We start from the raw sequence: 18,711 nt of genomic DNA on the forward strand, positions 1-18,711 counted from the left end.
TACTCCCAGTGCTGTAGCTGACATCTACAAAAGCCAATAGAGGGAGAAGGGCTATTTTCCTGTGGTAGGTCATCTCTTGGGAAGCATCTTGAATGGAAGCTGAAAAAGAGATTTATCCTGGTTTTAACAGTCATTACTTCCATTTCCTCCATTTTCAGTAAAAAGGATTTCAAATCCTTTCCACCCCCCCTCTTCATGTGTCTTCTTAGTACAGTATCAGTACTGTAAGCAACTAAGCATTTCTCTCCATCATTTTGTTCTGCACTTAAGGTGGCCAGGAAGGCATCTCATTTGTTTTAAGACAGACCTGAAACTATCTCGCTGGATTTTATTTTATTTCAATTAGGGAGGGATGGATTAGTCAGTCTATTTCCAGTATGTGCCAGTTTTACACATGTTCCTTCATTCATATGTCTTATTTAATCCACTTTCTGCATCAAAATTCTAAAAGCATGGAAATTTTCATTCTTTTCAAATTTATTTTTGAAAGATTCATTTAGTATGACTCTTAGCCTAAAATATGTTTTTTTTAAAATCAAAAGTATGCATTTTAATATGTTTTTGGTGGTGCCAAGAAGCATGCTCCCAAAACTGGGAAATTGGGGAAAATGCTAACTGCATAATGATAAGCATTTTGCTCCCAAATCAGGTTAGCTCACATAAAAATGTGAATTGAGTGAAATCCTTGACCACTGAAACCTCTAATTTCATTGGATGTAGCAGAGTCTGGCCTAATAGGAAACAAAATGATCCCCTACCTCCTCCCTGAGCACATTTTTTTTTTGGAACTACAGTGGTACTTCAGGTTACAGACGCTTCAGATTACAGACTCTGCTAACCCAGAAATAGTACCTCGGGTTAAGAACTTTGCTTCAGGATGAGAACAGAAATCGCGCGGCGGCAGCGCAGTGGCAGTGGGTGGCCCCATTAGCTAAAATGGTACCTCAGGTTAAGAACAGTTTCAGGTTAAGAACGGACCTCCAGAATGAATTGACTTCTTAACCCGAGGTACCATTGTATTTCTGAGCACTGAGCTCAGGAACACTGTTTTCACCTGGGGCAGCTAGAAATGCACTACCACTCCCTCTAAACTGAATATTAATATTTATTTGTGTCAGGGCTAAAGCTTCAAATGAAATGCAAGATGGTGATAAATCTGAGGTTATAAAGAAAAAGGGAAATGCATGCAAATGTCGCATAGTGTCCAACAGTGAAGTAGGTTTTTTCACCTCTGCTAACTGTTAGGGTTGCTGTAAGTCCAGAATTTCCCAGACATACCGGTAGCTAGAACACTGTCCGGGGAAATGTGGACATATGGCAACCTTTGTCTACAGTGTCGTAGACACTTTAAATACAACAGATGAAAGGTATTCGTATTCTGTTCTATGGGTTGGAACTGCTCTTGAGGATCAGAAGAGGTTGTCTATGGTGATTAGAAAAGGAGCATTTGAAACAGGAATATTTCCCCCCTCCTGTGCTCATGATGAGCACTAAGCTGCCAGCCTTCTAGCATAAAATTCTGTCTGATACATTGAAACTAGTAAAGGTGATACCTAACTTTCCCATGATTAGAGGTAGCCCTTCCTTTTTCCAAATCAACCATTTAGTTTGGGGGGGAAACTCCTTCCAACGCACCTGTCAGAAACCGGTTCTATCAGTTTCCTTTTTCAGATTTTAAGAATTTGACAGAACTCATTCACCATGTAGCATGAACACAGGAGCAAAGAGAAACAGCATAACACAAATCTTTTGTAGAGTTATATTTTAAGAATGCCTACGGCTGTTTTGTGGACAAGCTGTGATGCAATTTTCCTTTCTGCTGGGTAGTTTTCCAGTTTCTAGTGAGAAGCACTGGGTTTGCTCATTACATGGCTGCAATCCTGCAGGTGACTAGGCAGCTTAAATCCAATTGCTCATAAAAGAGTTTATGTTTGTCTGGATTGTGATGGAATGTTTATTATGTAAGTTTGTGTTTAGAAACATTATTCAGCATTGGTAGGGCATTAGCCAGGCATCATGAAGCCTAATTCTTTAGAACTCCTTTAATCATACCTACATCTTGGACACATTTCCGCTTCCTCCCCCAAATATATATATTCTTTACTGACCAAGTTGTCATTCTAAATGTTTGGGTTAGGTGTAAACTGCCTATCATTCTTAAAACAGGGATACAAGTTAGAGTTGGGCTGCAATCCTAAACTCACTGTCTAGGGAGTACAGTGGTACCTCGGGTTGTGCACACAATTGGTGGCGCTTCTGCACATGCACGAACTGCGTAGGATGCTTCTGCGCATGCGTGGACTGCGCGAACATGCGCAGAAGCGTCCGCGCTCCGTGTTACACTTCCGGGTTTGTGGAGTACACAACCCGAACATATGTAACATGGAGCGTTCACAACCCAAGGTATGACTGTAAACTCATTTAAACACAGTGGGACTTACTTCCAAGTAAGCATGTATGCATACCACATTACACAGGACATCATTCACTATCTCCTTTTCTTTTATGAAAGCCTTTCAACAACAACAACAAAATCAAGGTTTTAAATAGTAGTTACATATGTAATCAATATTCCATACGTAACCCAAATAAAAGCAACACAAGGTAGAGTCTAGAATGTAAGAACATGATTTCTCTGCTGGAAAAGACCCAATTGTTGCTACTGTGTCAGTAGAGAAACAACAGAGGCTTGTTCTATTATTTATACGAATTGACTGATTTGGCAGATGCCACTGCAGTAACCCTTTCTTGATAATGCAGAGAGAAAGTGGAAAAAGAGGGCACTTGCTTTTCTTCAGAATCAAAGGCAACGGCAAGCATTTCAAAATGCTCATGATGATACATACAGAAAGGCAAGTGTTATGTATTGAAAAGGGCAGTAGAAATGCAATTTGAATTGTGCACCCTAGTTGGTAGCAGTAGCATTCCAGAACAAGTTCATTTTATTAATACAGTGCATGAATGATTACTCTCAGGGCCATCTTAAGCTTATGTGGCGCCGTGGTGCAAGGATCCCTCCGGCGCCCCACCCCCACATTTCCCTCCGGGAGGGCAGGAGCACTCGCTTTTGCACCTTGGGAATTCCGCCCAAGGGGAGACTCCAGGTCTGGAGAGCACGGCGGCTCCTTGAAGCCTCGCCATCCCCTCGCTAGGGAGGAACCGAGGAGCCGTCTGCTTTCAACAGCAGACCCTGGCCTGAAGCTCCATAAGCCTCAGCGGGGAGTGGGGGCCTTGAGTGCCCCCTGCACCCCCTTCCCTAAGCAGCTGCAACTCACCTCCCACCCCCGATGCGAAGCCTGGGGACGGGGGGGTCAGCCAGAAGAGCCTCCCCTCGGAGCCTGACTGGCTGCCTCTGCCGGGGGGGCGCCCCTTTCCTGTGCACGCCAGACTGCAGCTCCTTGGCCGGGTGATGTGCTTTGGGGCCGGGGCCGCGTGAGCGCGCAGAAGGAGTTGTGACGGGGAGTGCGCACGCCCTGCTATCTGGAAGCCCCCGGTTGTGCAGCCCGGGCTCCGCTTGGCCCCAACTCTGCGCTCCACCTGCTCGGCCCCGAATGCCTTGCAAAGCCCAGGTCAGCATCCTTGGTGGCAGAGACCTGGGGGGACATGCCTAAGGGGAGGTGAGAGAAGGGGCGGAACGGGATGCCTTGCCCGGCCTCCTGGAGCCCTGCCGGGCAGGCAGCAGCTAGAGGGTGGCTCCTCTGGTGGAACAGAGGCGCTTCTTGAGGGCGGCTCCTCTGGCAGGTGCAGTGCAGCCTGGCGGAGGTGGACGAGGGTGGCGAGCTGATGCTGGGAGGCGCCACGTCCAGCTTCCGCTTCTTCCATGGCACCCTCCAGAACTTGGCGCCGTGGTTCACCGTGCCACTAGCCTCTATGGCTAAGACGCCTCTGATTACTCTTGCAAGTATTTCAGGTTGCTTGAGAATTTTCTTGCTCAACGTTTTCAGATTTTCACACCTGCACTTGATGAGCTTATGTTTCTAGAAGTGGATTTTTGAGCAAAATAAATGCACCCCTTCTATGTATTATGCTGTAATCCCATGGTGTGCCTTTCAAGGTGAAGAGCAGAAAGGACTGGCTGCAATGTGAATTTAATGATACAGAACACTGACCAAGCCTGTTGGGCCTTGCTGTGATTTTCACTTTTGTGTATGAGAATGTGCCCTAGAATACACTCAACTTTTCCCTGCATCTGAACATTGCAGGGGGAAATTGGGGTGGTGTGAACAATGAAAAGTGGATTATAAAGAAAGTAAGTAAATAAAACTATAGTAGCCAGGCAGTTGACTTTCAGGGACCTTATCTGCAATTGCTGACCCCACCGTGGAACTCTTGCTAAGTTTCCAGAGAGCTCCAGCATTCCCATGATCACAAATTGAAAACCGCTGACCTGTGATATTTGGCTCTGAACAAAAAGGCTTTTCTTCAGAAATCTTTAGAGTTGAAGAGACTCAAGATCCTTTGGCATGTTCAAAAGCAACAACCCAATGCCTCCCTGGAGCACCAATTGCAGTTTGACTTGATTACCAGGTCAAGACGTTTCCCCCCAAGGCACCAGTCTAATTCCTATTAGCTGTGACTGACCTGGTCAGCTAAAGCTGGCACTGAAATTAATAGGAGTGTGCTACTTTCAGTGTTAGACTTCATGCCAAATTATCCAGTTTCATTCTCGTTGCCCTTGCTAAAAAGGAGGCCATCTAACAGAGATCAATAATGATTAAAAATTATAGTGTTGTTCCAAAGCCTAATTTGGGGGCCAAGGTGGAGAATGGCAATTGGCATATATGTATGTTTGTTTGTTTTTAAATCAGTTTTAAAATAATATAGTCATTGCCACTTATCTTGGATATTTTATTTGAAACCTTATTGAGTGCTGTTCTTAAATCCTGAATCTTTGATGTACTGTATTTAGTTTCTTAGAAATCCTGAGTTTCCCGTTTTAAGAAGATTTGAAATATGACTTAAGTCCAAAATCCAGAAGGAGCAAAGAAATGAAATCCATGTATTTAGTACTCACATAAATAGGTCCCCCCCCAAAAAAAATAGTGGTATGATTCCCATGATTTTCAGAACTCTCTTGGAATTGTTAGACCTAAAAAAACTTACTTTAGTTTCATCCACAAAACTTCATTCGGTTTTTTGGCCAAGCAATGACTAAGGCAGTACGCTAGCCAAATTCCCACATGGGTAATCCTATTGTGTATTTGCCCTCTTCTGCTTCAGATGAAAGTAGTGTAATTGGTTTTTCAGGGTAAATTTATGAAGAGGCATAGGAAAAAAATCATACATTTTAAAGTCCCACAAAAGATAGGTAAAATATAAAACCTATTCAGCTTCACTGCCTTAACTAGCAAGCAACAGTTGTCATTGTCATATTTTCATTTATTTATTTATTTAAAAATCCAAAAAGCATGTGGGAATATTGGTGGAGGAAGACTACTGCTTACTTCCTAATCAGAGCTGCCTTCCTTCCATAGCTCCTTCCAGAGCGCCAGCCAGGTATATCTGTATTTCATTCCAATACACAGGAAATATCACAGAATCACTGAGGTCTCCCAACCCAGGAAAATAACATTAATGGCATTATAAGCATTCTTACTGTTTTAGCTCCCACACATACCTGGGCAGCTTTCCATGCTCTCAGCTGCGAAAAGTCATGGAGAATTTTGTATAAGTTGGAAAATCCATTACAGCTCTGACAAACATGCATCCTTAGCTATGGTATTAATCTTTAGATCCCACTCCAGATGGTTGGGTTGGATTTACTATGTAATAGCTCTTTGTTCTTCAAGAGTGAAGCAACGTTTGTGTATCTCTTCAACATACTGGCCTTGGGAACTCATATTCATGGTATTTTAGGTGAAAGTCTGCAGTTTGCTTTGTTGTACACATAAATAAGGCAGATACAACTGTTTGCAAAACCTCCTGCAGCCATCTTTGGTTGCCCCTCCATAATCCTCCGCAAGTGCCAATTATTGCCAGTAATTTTGCTTTTGCTGAAATGAAAAACCTTGGGGGAAGAATAATTCAGTCACCTTTAATGCCCTGTTTGGTACAGCTAAGGGAATGGAGGAGACAATATGATTTTTGAGCCACCTGTCCTGGCACACCTAGGAGACAAAAGAGCCATTGGCAGAGTTTAGAACAGCTTTGGGGCTGCTGCAAGTCATAATCATTGCAACAAACCCTCAGAGACGGCTACATCACTAGTCAAAGATCAAGCAAAGTACTTTGTGCTGCAACAAATGCTTTTTCTGGAGTGGCAAAGATTAGCCAACACCACTCAAACAAGTCCAGGCTGTAAATGAAACCCATGCCCTGATTATGTACTGCTTTCAGTTCAGTAATCAACATGCTACTTTGGCACAGGTCCAGGTCCAAATGACCTGGCAAAGGGATGAGAGGTCTCTCTGCAGTGCCTCTAGAGCCTTAATTCCAGAGTGCCTATGGTTTACTGTCTATAAGACACTGTGCATAGGCTTCAGAGTCTTGACTTTTTCCCCAAATGCAAGAATTATGTTTTTATAAACATTCTTCCTTTAGAAATGTATATGCGTTAAAGCCATTAAAGGCCTCTCTTTTGTTCTTTTACCTTTCTCCATCTCTCTTAACATGATATATAGATGTTGCTGGGAAGAACCTGTACATTTGGAATAATGCCTTGGTTGGATAAAAAAATTACCGGTAATTGATTAGCAGCTTGTTTGGCCTATTGTTGCTGCTGTTAATAATGTGACAGATATAGAGCGGGCCTAAGAGAAGGCTGGGAAGATTCAGATTAAAACCTCTGCTCAGCCATAGAGCTTATGCTGACCTTGAGCCAGTCAGTATTATTCATGCTTCCTAACTCACAACACATTATGAGGTTAGGACATGCTTGGGGAGAGAAAAATATGCAAGCCCTCCTAAGCTGCTTGGAGAAAGGACAGGATAAAAATATAATAAATTTTATTATTGTTATTTATAAGAAAGATACAAAAAAAATAGACTGGCAGGAGAGGGATGGAAAAATTGGTTTCTATGCTAGGCACAGAAGAAGGCATAGCATCTCTGTCTCTCCTCTGCAGTACCTGAATGCATCTCACCTGCATGCAGTTCCTTGTCACCTATGGTTACCAAGCTAGTGATTAAATACAAGGCTGTACTAAACGCTTGCATGCACATTTATTCAGTTAATAAAATTTGAGAGCTGGATTCTGACAAAGGCTGCATTCCTCACTCACCTGGGTATAAGCGCCACTGAATTCAATATGACTTACTTCTGAGTAGACATAGGTGGAATCTACACACATATAAAAAACGGTGTGAAAATGCAAAAACCTTTTGAAAAATACATTGAACCTGGCATTGCTCACTGTCACCATCTAGTGTCACATTTGTATATTGCACTTTACGGCACATTTAAAACGTTTTATTTGCAGCTGTATAGCTGAGTCAGTTAGGAAAGTGCTGTAAGTTAGTCAGACTTAAGTCACATTGAAATCAGGATGAAAAGTTAACCACAACTAAGTTAAGGCCCATTGATAGGTGCAACCAACTTAGTCTAGATGCAGCCCTGATAATATTACCTTATGTTACATCCTGCCTTTATGCCAATAAGAAAAGGCAAGGGTAGAGTGGATATGAAGAGATGTCTCTTTTCATACTATTAGAACTCAGGCTCATTCAGTGAAATGGATCAGCTGCATCTTCAGGATGAACCAGAGGAGGTAATATTTCATGGTGTTCAGGGTTAACATGAAATTCACTGCCACCAGATATGACAGTGCCCACTATCTTAGGATGGCTGCTGGGTAACAGTTTTTATAAAGCACACCAAATGCTAGGTGCTGCATAGAAAGTAAGCGAAATTGTACTAACGCTTTCTGTAGGCTTACACACTATAAAGTAGACCAACTGCTAGAATGGGAAAGAGGGGACAAAGTGCTTGAAATGAAATTTATTCCAAGCCCAATGCATTTGGAACAAATCCTTATTTGGGGACACCTGGAGTTTTTCCTCTCTCTCGATGACCACGCAGTCTAAGAAGGGTAGACCGTGGGAAAGCAGTGGGTTGAGAAAGGAAGGAAAATAGGTTTCACAAAGGTTTTTAGCAGTGATAGCTAAGCGGCACTTGCTGACTTTGAACACTTCTCCCTTTGAATACCAGATGCTAGGGAGGGCTGTTACCTTCATGCATGAGGTTTAGGCTTCCCAGCGACACCTGGCTGCCCACTGGTATATACAGCATACTGTGTAGATGGGCCCTTGGTGACTGTCTGATCTAAAAAGGCCCTTCTGATGTTCTTATAAAAATAGTTTCACCCCCAGCGCTTTAATGCTAAGCAAATGTCTTCCGCAGCCCAGGTGAAAGCAGAAACCATTATCAGCCATATTCCCTAACTTAAAATACAGGGCTGGGGTGAGGTGAGGTGAGTAAATATTTGGCAACGAACATCATAATTTAATACTACAATTTGTATGCATTTAATGTATTTTACCCGGGAATTCTTAAGAACCTCTGGCCCACCATAACACAAATTATTTAAGCACTATTGCCAGCTGGTTAGAAAACAACAACAACACCTCAGTCTAGTTTTCCTGTTTGCCTTGAACAGCAGCTTGATTTGCAAGTGAAGCATTTCACAGCGTGGACATTTCACCTGCTAATTGCTTTAGCTCAAACTGCAGTTTTATCTGCAGCTACAGGGATGACTTCAAATGTTACCCAAAGCAGTAGAATGCAGTGTCAGATATCAAATATGTTATTTGATATCTTTTGTTGCAGCAACTCAACTTCATCTAAAAGTTTGCAAAACTTTGAGTTCCATGGAACTCTTTGCAGGCAGAATGGAAAAGCAAATCTTTCCCAACCAATTCCCCCCCCCCCAATAACAAAATTACAGTGGTACCTCAAGTTACAAACGCCTCAGTTTACAAACGCTTCAGGTTACAAACTCCGCTAACTTGGAAGTGTTACCTTGAGTTGAGAACTTTGCCCCAGGATGAGAACGGAAATCATGTGCTGGCAGAGCAACAGCAGCAAGAGGCCCCATTAGCGAAAGAATGCCTCTAGTTAAGAAGTTTCAGGTTAAGAGCGGACCTCCGGAACGAATTAAGTTCACAACTAGAGGTACCACTGTAATTACAAATTTAGATACCTCTGGTTATCCCAGATAGATAGCATGTGCTGCTGCTTCTTCTCCATATATTTTATCTATTTTATATATTTTATCTAAAGAAAAGATATCTCTAGGATAGGAGCTGAGAGATTTCACTTTCTTGGGTTCCATGATCACTGCAGATGGTGACAGCAGTTACGAAATTAGAAGACGCCTGCTTCTTGGGAGAAAAGCAATGACAAACCTAGACAGCATCTTAAAAAGCAAAGACATCACCTTGCCGACAAAGGTCCGTATAGTTAAAGCTATGGTTTTCCCAGTAGTAATGTACGGAAGTGAGAGCTGGACCATAAAGAAGGCTGATCGCCAAAGAATTGATGCTTTTGAATTATGGTGCTGGAGGAGACTCTTGAGAGTCCCATGGACTGTAAGAAGATCAAACCTATCCATCCTTAAAGAAATCAGCCCTGAGTGCTCACTGGAAGGACAGATCCTGAAGTGGAGGTTTCAGTACTTTGGCCACCTCATGAGAAGATAAGACTCCCTAGCAAAGACCCTGATGTTGGGAACGATGGAGGGCACAAGGAGAAGGGGACGACAGAGGATGAGATGGTTGGACAGTGTTCTCGAAACTACTAACATGAGTTTGGCCAAACTGCAAGAGGCAGTGAAGGATAGGCGTGCCTGGCGTGCTCTGGTCCATGGGGTCACGAAGAGTCAGACACGACTGAACGACCGAACAACAACAAGGATAGGAGCAGGAAGGTTAAAGGACAGTTCATTCCCACAGTGTGTATTGACGGCTGCCAATTTGGACTGCTTTAAATGAGGATTATAAATTCATAGAATATAAGGCTGTCAATGGATACTAGGCACAATGGCTATTTTATACCTCCAGCATTGAAGGCAGCACACCTCTGTATATCAGTTGCCCGGAATCACAATTAGGAAGAGTGCAGTTGTACTCAGGTTGCTTATGGACTTCCCAGAGGCATCTGGTCGGCCACTGTAAGAGCAGGATCCTGGACTAGATGGGCCTTTGCTTTGTTCCTGTAAGATTCTTCTTATGTGTCCCTTAAGCACCTGATCTCTTAATGAATTGCCGAGTGAGTCTGCATAACTTGTGTAATAGATGAACAACTTCCTTTCTGCTGCAGGAAAATACAGCTATTAACACTGCAAACCTGTTTTGAGTATCTGGGAGTAAACCCAATTGAAATGCATACATGATCGCATTGTAAGCCATACCACCAATCAATAAATTTCCTCTATTGGCATAGAAAGAGTCTGCCGTATACATGGGTCAGAACAGAACACAGGTAATGACATGCATTAGAGAGTCAGGAGAAATTTTGAAGCCATGAAGAACTAAATAAAGATATGATATTTCTTCATGGCTTCAAAATTTCAAAATAAATAAAGATATGAAAAAACGAGATCATCTGCCTCACTTGAGCCCATTAAGTTCCCTTTCTTTTTATAGAAGCACTTAAAAGTTATCTTCTGATTCAACAAAATTTAAATAAAATATGAAATATATACCTCTTTGTGCTGTACTCCTGTTAACAGCTGGCATTGAAATTTCCTGCATGTAGTCTTTTGCCTGGAATTCACAATAGCTTGTCCTTTTCATGACTATTGGGATTTGTCAAGCATATGTTCTTCCGTTTAGAGAATCCACCTAACGTATGTACTCATTACCATGACAGGAGTCCTCTCCTAAAGACATAATGCTAATAATAAGTCTCCCCAGTTATACATAAACTGAAAACAGTGGGCAATATAAAGCCAGCTGTGAGCTATACGGTGGATGTTGCTGGAGCCTTATATATGTGAAAACTTGTTTTCTAGTTAGGACTCAATTATGCATACATAATTTTGTTTGTATACCACCTTTCCAGAGTTCAAACTTTGCTCAAGGCAGCTTACAGCATTAAAAATCAAATTTAGGACAAAGCGTAACATGACCATGGGGGAAGGATATAGCATAATAATTTTTTTAAAAAAACAACAACACACCAGTCATGCCTAAAATATGGAATAAAGGCCAAAAAAATGGCGTGCCTATTATACCTCACCAGCAAAAGGAATGAAGACTCCAACAGCATCCAATAGAAAGGCGGATTGCCTGCTGATGTCATCAGACCTGGCCATAGCAACAATGCCTTTGCCCTCACCTAAAATGGCCGCCGCAGCTTCGCATGTGCCAAGAGAAAAAAACACTGAGCAGGAGGCATGCCTGAGAGGTCGCACTGAGTAAGACCAGCTCTGAGGGGATTGTCGCTGGGGTGTGTGATTTTGGGACTAGGTAATTTTGGGACTGGGGTAGTGGAGAATGCTCTTTAAGGCTCCAGTGCCCTAACCTAAAATGGCCGCCGCAGCTTCGCATGTAAAATGCATCTCTGGGTTATTTCTGAGGCATAGGAATTAGTTCATTCCCCCCCCCCCCCAAAAAAAATATAGTCCGGCCTACCACATGGTCTGAGGGAAAGTGGACCGGCCCACGGCTGAAAAAGGTTGCTGACTCCTGCTGTAAAGGGACAGGGAAGAATGAAAACAGGAGCTTCCAGAATACTCTTGGGGTTATGTGAGCATAACACTTATAAAGCTCTTTCAATTTTTTTGGAATGAACCTATGTCTTTTTAAGCAAAAAGGTAATATGTTCTGTTTTCGCATGCCAACACATGTCTTTATCTTCATTTGTACTTCCTATGCACCAATATTCCTATGATAGTGAATATTGAGGGGGGGGGGAATGTTACAGTGAGATGTTGAGCTGCTTTCATCACACCACAAGGTGTACATCTGAAGAAGAAAAGAAAAGAAAAGAAAAGAAAAGAAAAGAAAGAAAGTTGCACTTTGCTCCCACTCAAAGGAGTGCAAACAGTATTTTAAACAGTAACAAAGATTACTTCTGGTGAAGGGTAATTTTTAGAATATTGTTATTTGCATTTTTTGAAAGTGGTATTAATTCTAGTAATCGAGTACAGTTGGCTAATGTTTTCTTTTTGATGCTGTGACTAATCTTTCTAATAATGACATGAAAGAACATGATGTGCTGGTAATGAAATCAGTGTGCTTTTTAAGTTAGATAGTGTTCACATCAGCAACCATGCAATGTTTCTGCCAGTGTGGATAAACCAAGCAGTTGCTCATAATCTTCCTCTTGTATTGCCTTTGTAGTGGAAAACTGCGTTTTTATTACATTGTATAGTATTATCTCAATCTGCAAATGACTTTGGAACGCAAATCTCAAATCCCATAGCTTATTGGGGTAGATTTACAGAATTCAGGTATAAAATTTTCAGTCAAAGTAATTGTGGATCAGAGAAAGATTAGACCAAAGACCTTTGGGGGAAATTACTGATCAAGATGTGCCTGAACATGAGAGTAGAATGGTAGCAGATGATGGAATGGAGAGTTTCTGGAGGAGTGAAACAGACAAACAATGGAGTTGTGATGCTGGAGAAGTGGAATGAAACCATGGACAGAGACATTAAAAAACCTCTTGAGATGGCAGAGGCAGAGCTGAGAGAGAGAGGATCCTGTGTACAAGTTGAATTTAAAGTGAATTCAGAGGGAAAGGTCATCAAGCCTCTGGCAATTCTTCTGGGAAAAGGGTGGACGAGGTGTGGAAGGAACTTTCTAAATTATGATGGAAAATCATGGCCAACAGGAAATGGGATGGGAAGTTATGGAACAGGGTTTGAATGGATAACATCTAGCGGTAATAACAACTGAAGGGCCCCTTTGGACTTTTTGTATGGAAAGGAAAATGAATGAACTTGAGATGCCTGGGGTTGAAGATTGGGAAAAGACCACCTAGCAGATTGAAGAATAGCTGAATGTTACCTTGGAATACAGCTGGATACCATTCTGGAGTGAAAACTCTGATTATAATGATATAATTGATAGATGGAGAATCAGAAGTCCTCTTTAATTTTCTCTCTCTCTCCTCTTTTTATTTCTTGTGTTTTCTTTTTCTCTTCCTTTATCCACTTTACTTTTGCTTGTGTTTGGCTTTGTTTTTTGAGGTCATCTACTCTGGGCTGGCGCTGTGGTCTAAACCACAGAGCCTAGGGCTTGCCGATTAGAAGGTCGGCGGTTCGAATCCCCGTGACGGGGTGAGCTCCCGTTGCTCGGTCCCAGCTCCTGCCCACCTAGCAGTTCGAAAGCATGTCAAAGTGCAAGTAGATAAATAGGTACCGCTCTGGCGGGAAGGTAAACGGTGTTTCAATGTGCTGCTCTGGTTTGCCAGAAGCAGCTTAGTCATGCTGGCCACATGACCCAGAAGCTGTCTGCGGACAAACGCCGCCTCCCTCGGCCAGTAAAGTGAGATGAGCACCGCAACCCCAGAGTCATCTGCGACTGTACCTAGTGGCCAGGGGTACCTTTGCCTTTACCTTTACTCTGGGTTAATGAGGGTACACACAAGAAGGTGATGGATGGGAGGTGAAAGACTTTCCAGGATGGGAGACTGGGAAAATAAAGGAAAACTCCCCCTGTGAGAGCTGGGAGGGTCCATTTCCTTTTATGTGAGACAAGGGTTAAGATCTTTTTTGTTGATTTCTTTTTATTATTATTTAGATTAATCTGTTTTTTATTGTATTGTATGCTGAAAAGTTTCAATAAAATATTTTTTTAAGAAGACATTGAGGGATTGTTATTTTTAAACAGTTTTACTGAAGAGAAATTGTTGGTGAAAAAAATAGATATAAAATAAGAATTCCTAGATACCAATAATTCTAATTTTATACCTGTTTTTTTATTGCCACCAACATATGGCAGCAGAGAATGGTTATCCCACAGAAATAACAGAGATGGGTGCAACACAGAAGCTAATAACAAAAAGCTAACACAACTAAACCATTGCCAACTCCCTTCTTGCTGTACTCAAACCTTATTTTAAACTGCCACTTCCCCCTCCGCTCAGTTACCCCCTGCTTACTCTACTCAAACCTCTGTCGATGTTTTAAACAGCCACTTTTCTCCTCTCAGTATTTTTGCATCCCTGCTCAAACCTCTGTTGTTGTTTAAAACAGCCATTTCCTCTCAGTGATCCTCCACCCCAGCTTTACTTAAACTTCTGCCATTGTTTAAAAGAGCCATTGGCCCCTTTTAGTATCCCTCCCTTCTTGCTGTACGCAAACACCCCCTTCTTGCATTCCTCAGCAGCCTCATGTTTTTAAAGATAAAACATGCAGAGCCCTCAGATATTCCATTGTGTGAAGGTACTTTACTCAAATCTTCTGTTGCTTAAAACCATCATTTTCCTCTCAGTTCTTTCCATTCCTACCTTACTCAAACTTCTGCCATTGTTTTACACCACGACTTTCCTCCTCTCAGGGTCCTTCCCTTATCCTCATGCCATGGCCACTGCTGTTGTGCAACCTCCCTTCTCCTTTGCTCTCCTACCCAACCCTGATTTTATGCAAATCCAGGATTGTGTTGCAGCACTACAAATCCTTCATTGAGGGCTGCACAATGACAGCCTTATATTTTTATGTACAGTTGTACCTCGGGTTATGTATGCTCCGGGTTGCGTACTTTTCGGGTTACAAACTCTGCTAACCCGGCAATGCAACCCGACGCGTGCACAATTTGTGCATGCGCAGAGCGTTTTCCGCGGGTTTTTTGGTTTTTCCGTTCGCATGCGCAGAACAAATTGTCCGGGTTACGTCCTTTTCGGGTTATGTACTGTAACCCGGAATGGATTAAGTACGTAACCCGGGGTACCACTGTATATAGGAAGAAATGTAACCTAATCTCTGTTTCCCACATGGTTGCTCCTGGAACATATTATACTGTACCCAAATATTCCCAAATGTGGCTGGGTTTTTTTTTTACCATGTCTTCCGATAACTGAATGATCACTAATGAAGTTGTTTTCCTTTTGCGCATGAATGCACATTCCATTTTGTGTCACTGTGAGTTAGCTACGTGAATCAAAGGAGAATTAGACCTCTGACGATTAAACACTCAATTATGACAGCATTGTGGCATCTGGAGGTGTACTTTGTACCTACTGCATTTCAAAGAAGCGAAAGACTAGTTGTGCTGATTTACATTCATAATCTCTTCAAAGACTCCTTTCAGCTGATTGGGGGAACAAATATTCTTTCCCACTTTCCTTTGGAAGGGGCTGTAGCTCAGTGGTAGACCACATGGTTTGCATGCAAAAGGTCCCAGCATCTCCAAGCTGCAAGTCAGTGCTAACAAAACAGGGCTAAATCAAGGGTCAGGAACCTGTGAACATCTAGATGTTGTTGGACTTCAACTCCCCTCAGACCCAGCAAGCATGATGATCAATGGTCAAAGATGATGTCTGGAGGACCACAAGTTCCCCACCCCTGTGCTAGATGAACCAATAGTCTGAATCAGCGTCAGGCAGCTTCCTATGTTCCTAAGCCCGTTTCCCTGAATTAACACCCTAATTTCTCAGGCCAGTGTGCACTGTACACCTATGCCGGTAAGGTAAAGGTAAAGGGACCCATGACCATTAGGTCCAGTCGTGACCGACTCTGGGGTTGCGGCATTCATCTCGTGTTACTGGCCGAGGGAGCCGGCATACAGCTTCCGGGTCATGTGGCCAGCATGACTAAGCCACTTCTGGCGAACCAGAGCAGCGCACGGAAACACCATTTACCTTCCCTCCAGAGTGGTACCCATTTACCTACTTGCACTTTGATGTGCTTTCAAACTGCTAGGTGGGCAGGTACCCAAGCCCAATACTCATAGCTGGCAACTTTCCCCCCTTTTAAAGGGAAATTCCCTTATTCTGAATAGGATTCCTCGCAAGAAAAGGGAAAAGTTGACAGCTATGCCAATACTATGGAACAATTCAAGAGATGACTGCCATACTGGAAACCAGGAACTGGCAAACTTTTTCAGCCCAAGGGCCATTTCCCCTCTTGGGAAACCTTCCAGGGGCCACATGCTGGGGTGGGGGGCAGAGCCAGAGACAAAAGTAGGTGGAGCTGTAAATGTAAATTTTGTCTTTGTTCAGTAGCTTCTCCACACTTCATTCTTCACCAAGGCAAGCAAAAGGTATTATCAAATTACCCACGCAAAAAATATACTCAAGTGACGAGTGTGGTCTGGGTGGTGGTGTGGGGAGAGTCCCGGTGGCCAGGCAGAGAGGCTTAGAGAACTGCATTTGTTCCAGGTTCACAACGCCAATGGAAACAGTATGGAGATCCAGGTTTGTGCTTCTCGTGTACTAATTTGTTTCTCTGCAACCACAGGGAATCCTGAGTCACAGCCTTGATTTGTACAGGGATGCCGTGGTTTACCCCAAGTTGGTGGTAGCAAGTGGTATAAAATCAGCTTACACCATCTGTTGCCAGCCATTAGTCTTCCTCCCAGGCCACCCAGCAGACAGGCTAGGCATTTCCATGATTAGTAATCAGGCTGTGCCAGTGATATCAGTGTGTCCCTGGCCAGAGGAAGCCAAATTAATGTAAACTGAAATCAAGATGACCAAAGCCTGTTTTCAACCTGTTTCTCTGTGTGTTTACCATCTCTGCCCTGCCCTTCTCTTTACCCTCTGTTGCAGGCACAACCAGCATGGAAGTTTTATAACAGTGTCTAAAGTGCTACATTCATCAAATGAAAAGAATGAACAAAGAATGGAAAATTCAAATCACATGATAATTTGAATGTGAAAAACATGGTTGTGCTGATTTGCAGCCCACTAACCAAGCAGAAGGGACGCGGGTGGCGCTATGGGTTAAACCACAGAGCCTAGGGCTTGCTGATCAGAAGGTCGGCGGTTCGAATCCCTGTGACTGGGTGAGCTCTCGTTGCTCGGTCCCAGCTCCTGCCCACCTAGCAGTTCAAAAGCATGTCAAAAGTGCAAGTAGATAAATAGGAATGTAAACGGCGTTTCTGTGTGCTGCTCTGGTTTGCCAGAAGCGACTCTGTCATGCTGGCCACATGACCCGGAAGCTGTACGCTGGCTCCCTCGGCCAGTAATGCGAGATGAGCGCCGCAACCCCAGAGTCGGACACAACTGGACCTAATGTTCAGGGGTCCCTTTACCTTTTTTTAACCAAGCAGAATATATTTTCCCTTCACCCCACACTCATGCAGTTTTCATACACTGATCATCTTCTTTTTTTATATTCAGTGACAGATGTCCATCTTGAGATGGTGTGTCAGGTTTTAAACAGCGTTCGAAACTCCCATTGTTCTAGGCACATTTTGCGACAGGGAATTTCATTAGCGTGAGCAGTTTCTGAGCTCTGGGCGCAGTACTGCACCTAAGATTTCAGATTAAAACTGCAGAGTGGAAGGAAAGGAGGGCCTTTTTCTGCCTCCCCACTTCCAGCCACTCTCTGAAGACTGGAGAAGAGACCCTCTAAAGAATATATGGGGATGGGGAAGGACTAGACCATGTGAAAAATGAACATAATATTTTAGCTACAGTTCATTCATGTTCAGTTTTGTATTCTTGTTATTTAAAAAGCGTGCCTATACATTCCGTTGTTGCGCCCCTAACCTAGTAGGTTTAAGGTGCCATTTAGCTCCTAGCTTTCATATGTCAGTTTCTAACACTGGTTTTAAATATTGATATTAGCTGAAGGGTCAGTTTCTTTCATTTTTAGGAATATGTTCGCCTTAAGAATTCATGTTCATTCAGCTAGGACATGCGTTAAGTAGCTTTTTGACCAGTGAAAAAAAACACTGATGGCATGTTCAAATGACTATCTGTGCTGCGGTCTCTACTTAAATACAGCAGAACCTTGGTTCGCAAACTTAATCCGTTCCGGGAGTCCGTTAGAAAACCAAGGCGCTGCTTCCGATTGGCTGCAGGAGCTTCCTGCACTCAAGCGGAAGCCGCATTGGACATTTGGCTTCTGAAAAAACATTCGCAAACCGTAACACTTACTTCTGGGTTTGCGGCATTTGGGAGCCAATTTGTTCGACAGCTAAGCCATTCGGGAACCAAGGTACCATTGCCGTTTCTTTCGAGTGACTGCCGATGTGTGGAGATGTATTTGTCTGAAATGTGTGGCCTTGTAGTGGTGTATATCTTACCATACCCTTGCAAACCTTTATTTTGTGTAACCTAAATTAACTCTTTTGCACCATAACTGAGCTTTCTACATGGTTTAAGTTTTTTCTCTTTATATTTCCAGGGCAACAGCTACTCACAGGGGCCAAGTTATATTCAAGGATGCCTTAGCCCAACAGTTGTGTGAACAAGGAGGTAAGAGTTATTTTCATTTAAAATTTTACTCTTCCATATTCATTTGTAGTTGTAGACATTATTATTTTCTGGAAGCTTTTAATGTGTGGTACTTTAATGTATTTGATTTTTGTTGGAAGCCGACCAGAGTGGCTGGGAAAATCCAGCCAGATGGGCGGGGTACAAATAATAAATATTATTATTATTATTAATAGTACTTGAGGAGATGCATAGCTGATTGTTAGACATAAAAGATGCAAAATCATTAAGAATGTGATTGTGTCGTTCCTCCATACTGAAGCATCAGATTTCAGGCTTTGTTCCCAAATGCTTGGCAAAACACAAACTGTTTGTTGTTGAGCTTCTTGGTTGAAAAGACCTGCCATGACCTCCCCGCTCTGCTCAAGAGTCCGTCTAGCACT

At 42.8% G+C, this 18,711-nt stretch overlaps 1 protein-coding gene across 2 annotated transcripts in view; it reads left to right on the forward strand.

Annotated features, from left to right (window-relative positions):
- The window catches only part of RELN (reelin), a 281,750-nt gene that overhangs the window by 91,468 nt on the left and 171,571 nt on the right, over positions 1 to 18,711 (forward strand). For both annotated transcript variants that reach the window (XM_033161628.1, XM_033161629.1), the window contains exon 4: positions 18,240 to 18,310. In XM_033161628.1, the coding sequence (XP_033017519.1) occupies positions 18,240 to 18,310 (71 nt within the window). The remainder of the gene's footprint in view (positions 1 to 18,239; positions 18,311 to 18,711) is intronic.

The sequence above is a fragment of the Lacerta agilis genome, chromosome 10 (genome assembly GCF_009819535.1).
Source record: "Lacerta agilis isolate rLacAgi1 chromosome 10, rLacAgi1.pri, whole genome shotgun sequence".
Lineage (NCBI taxonomy): Eukaryota > Metazoa > Chordata > Lepidosauria > Squamata > Lacertidae > Lacerta > Lacerta agilis.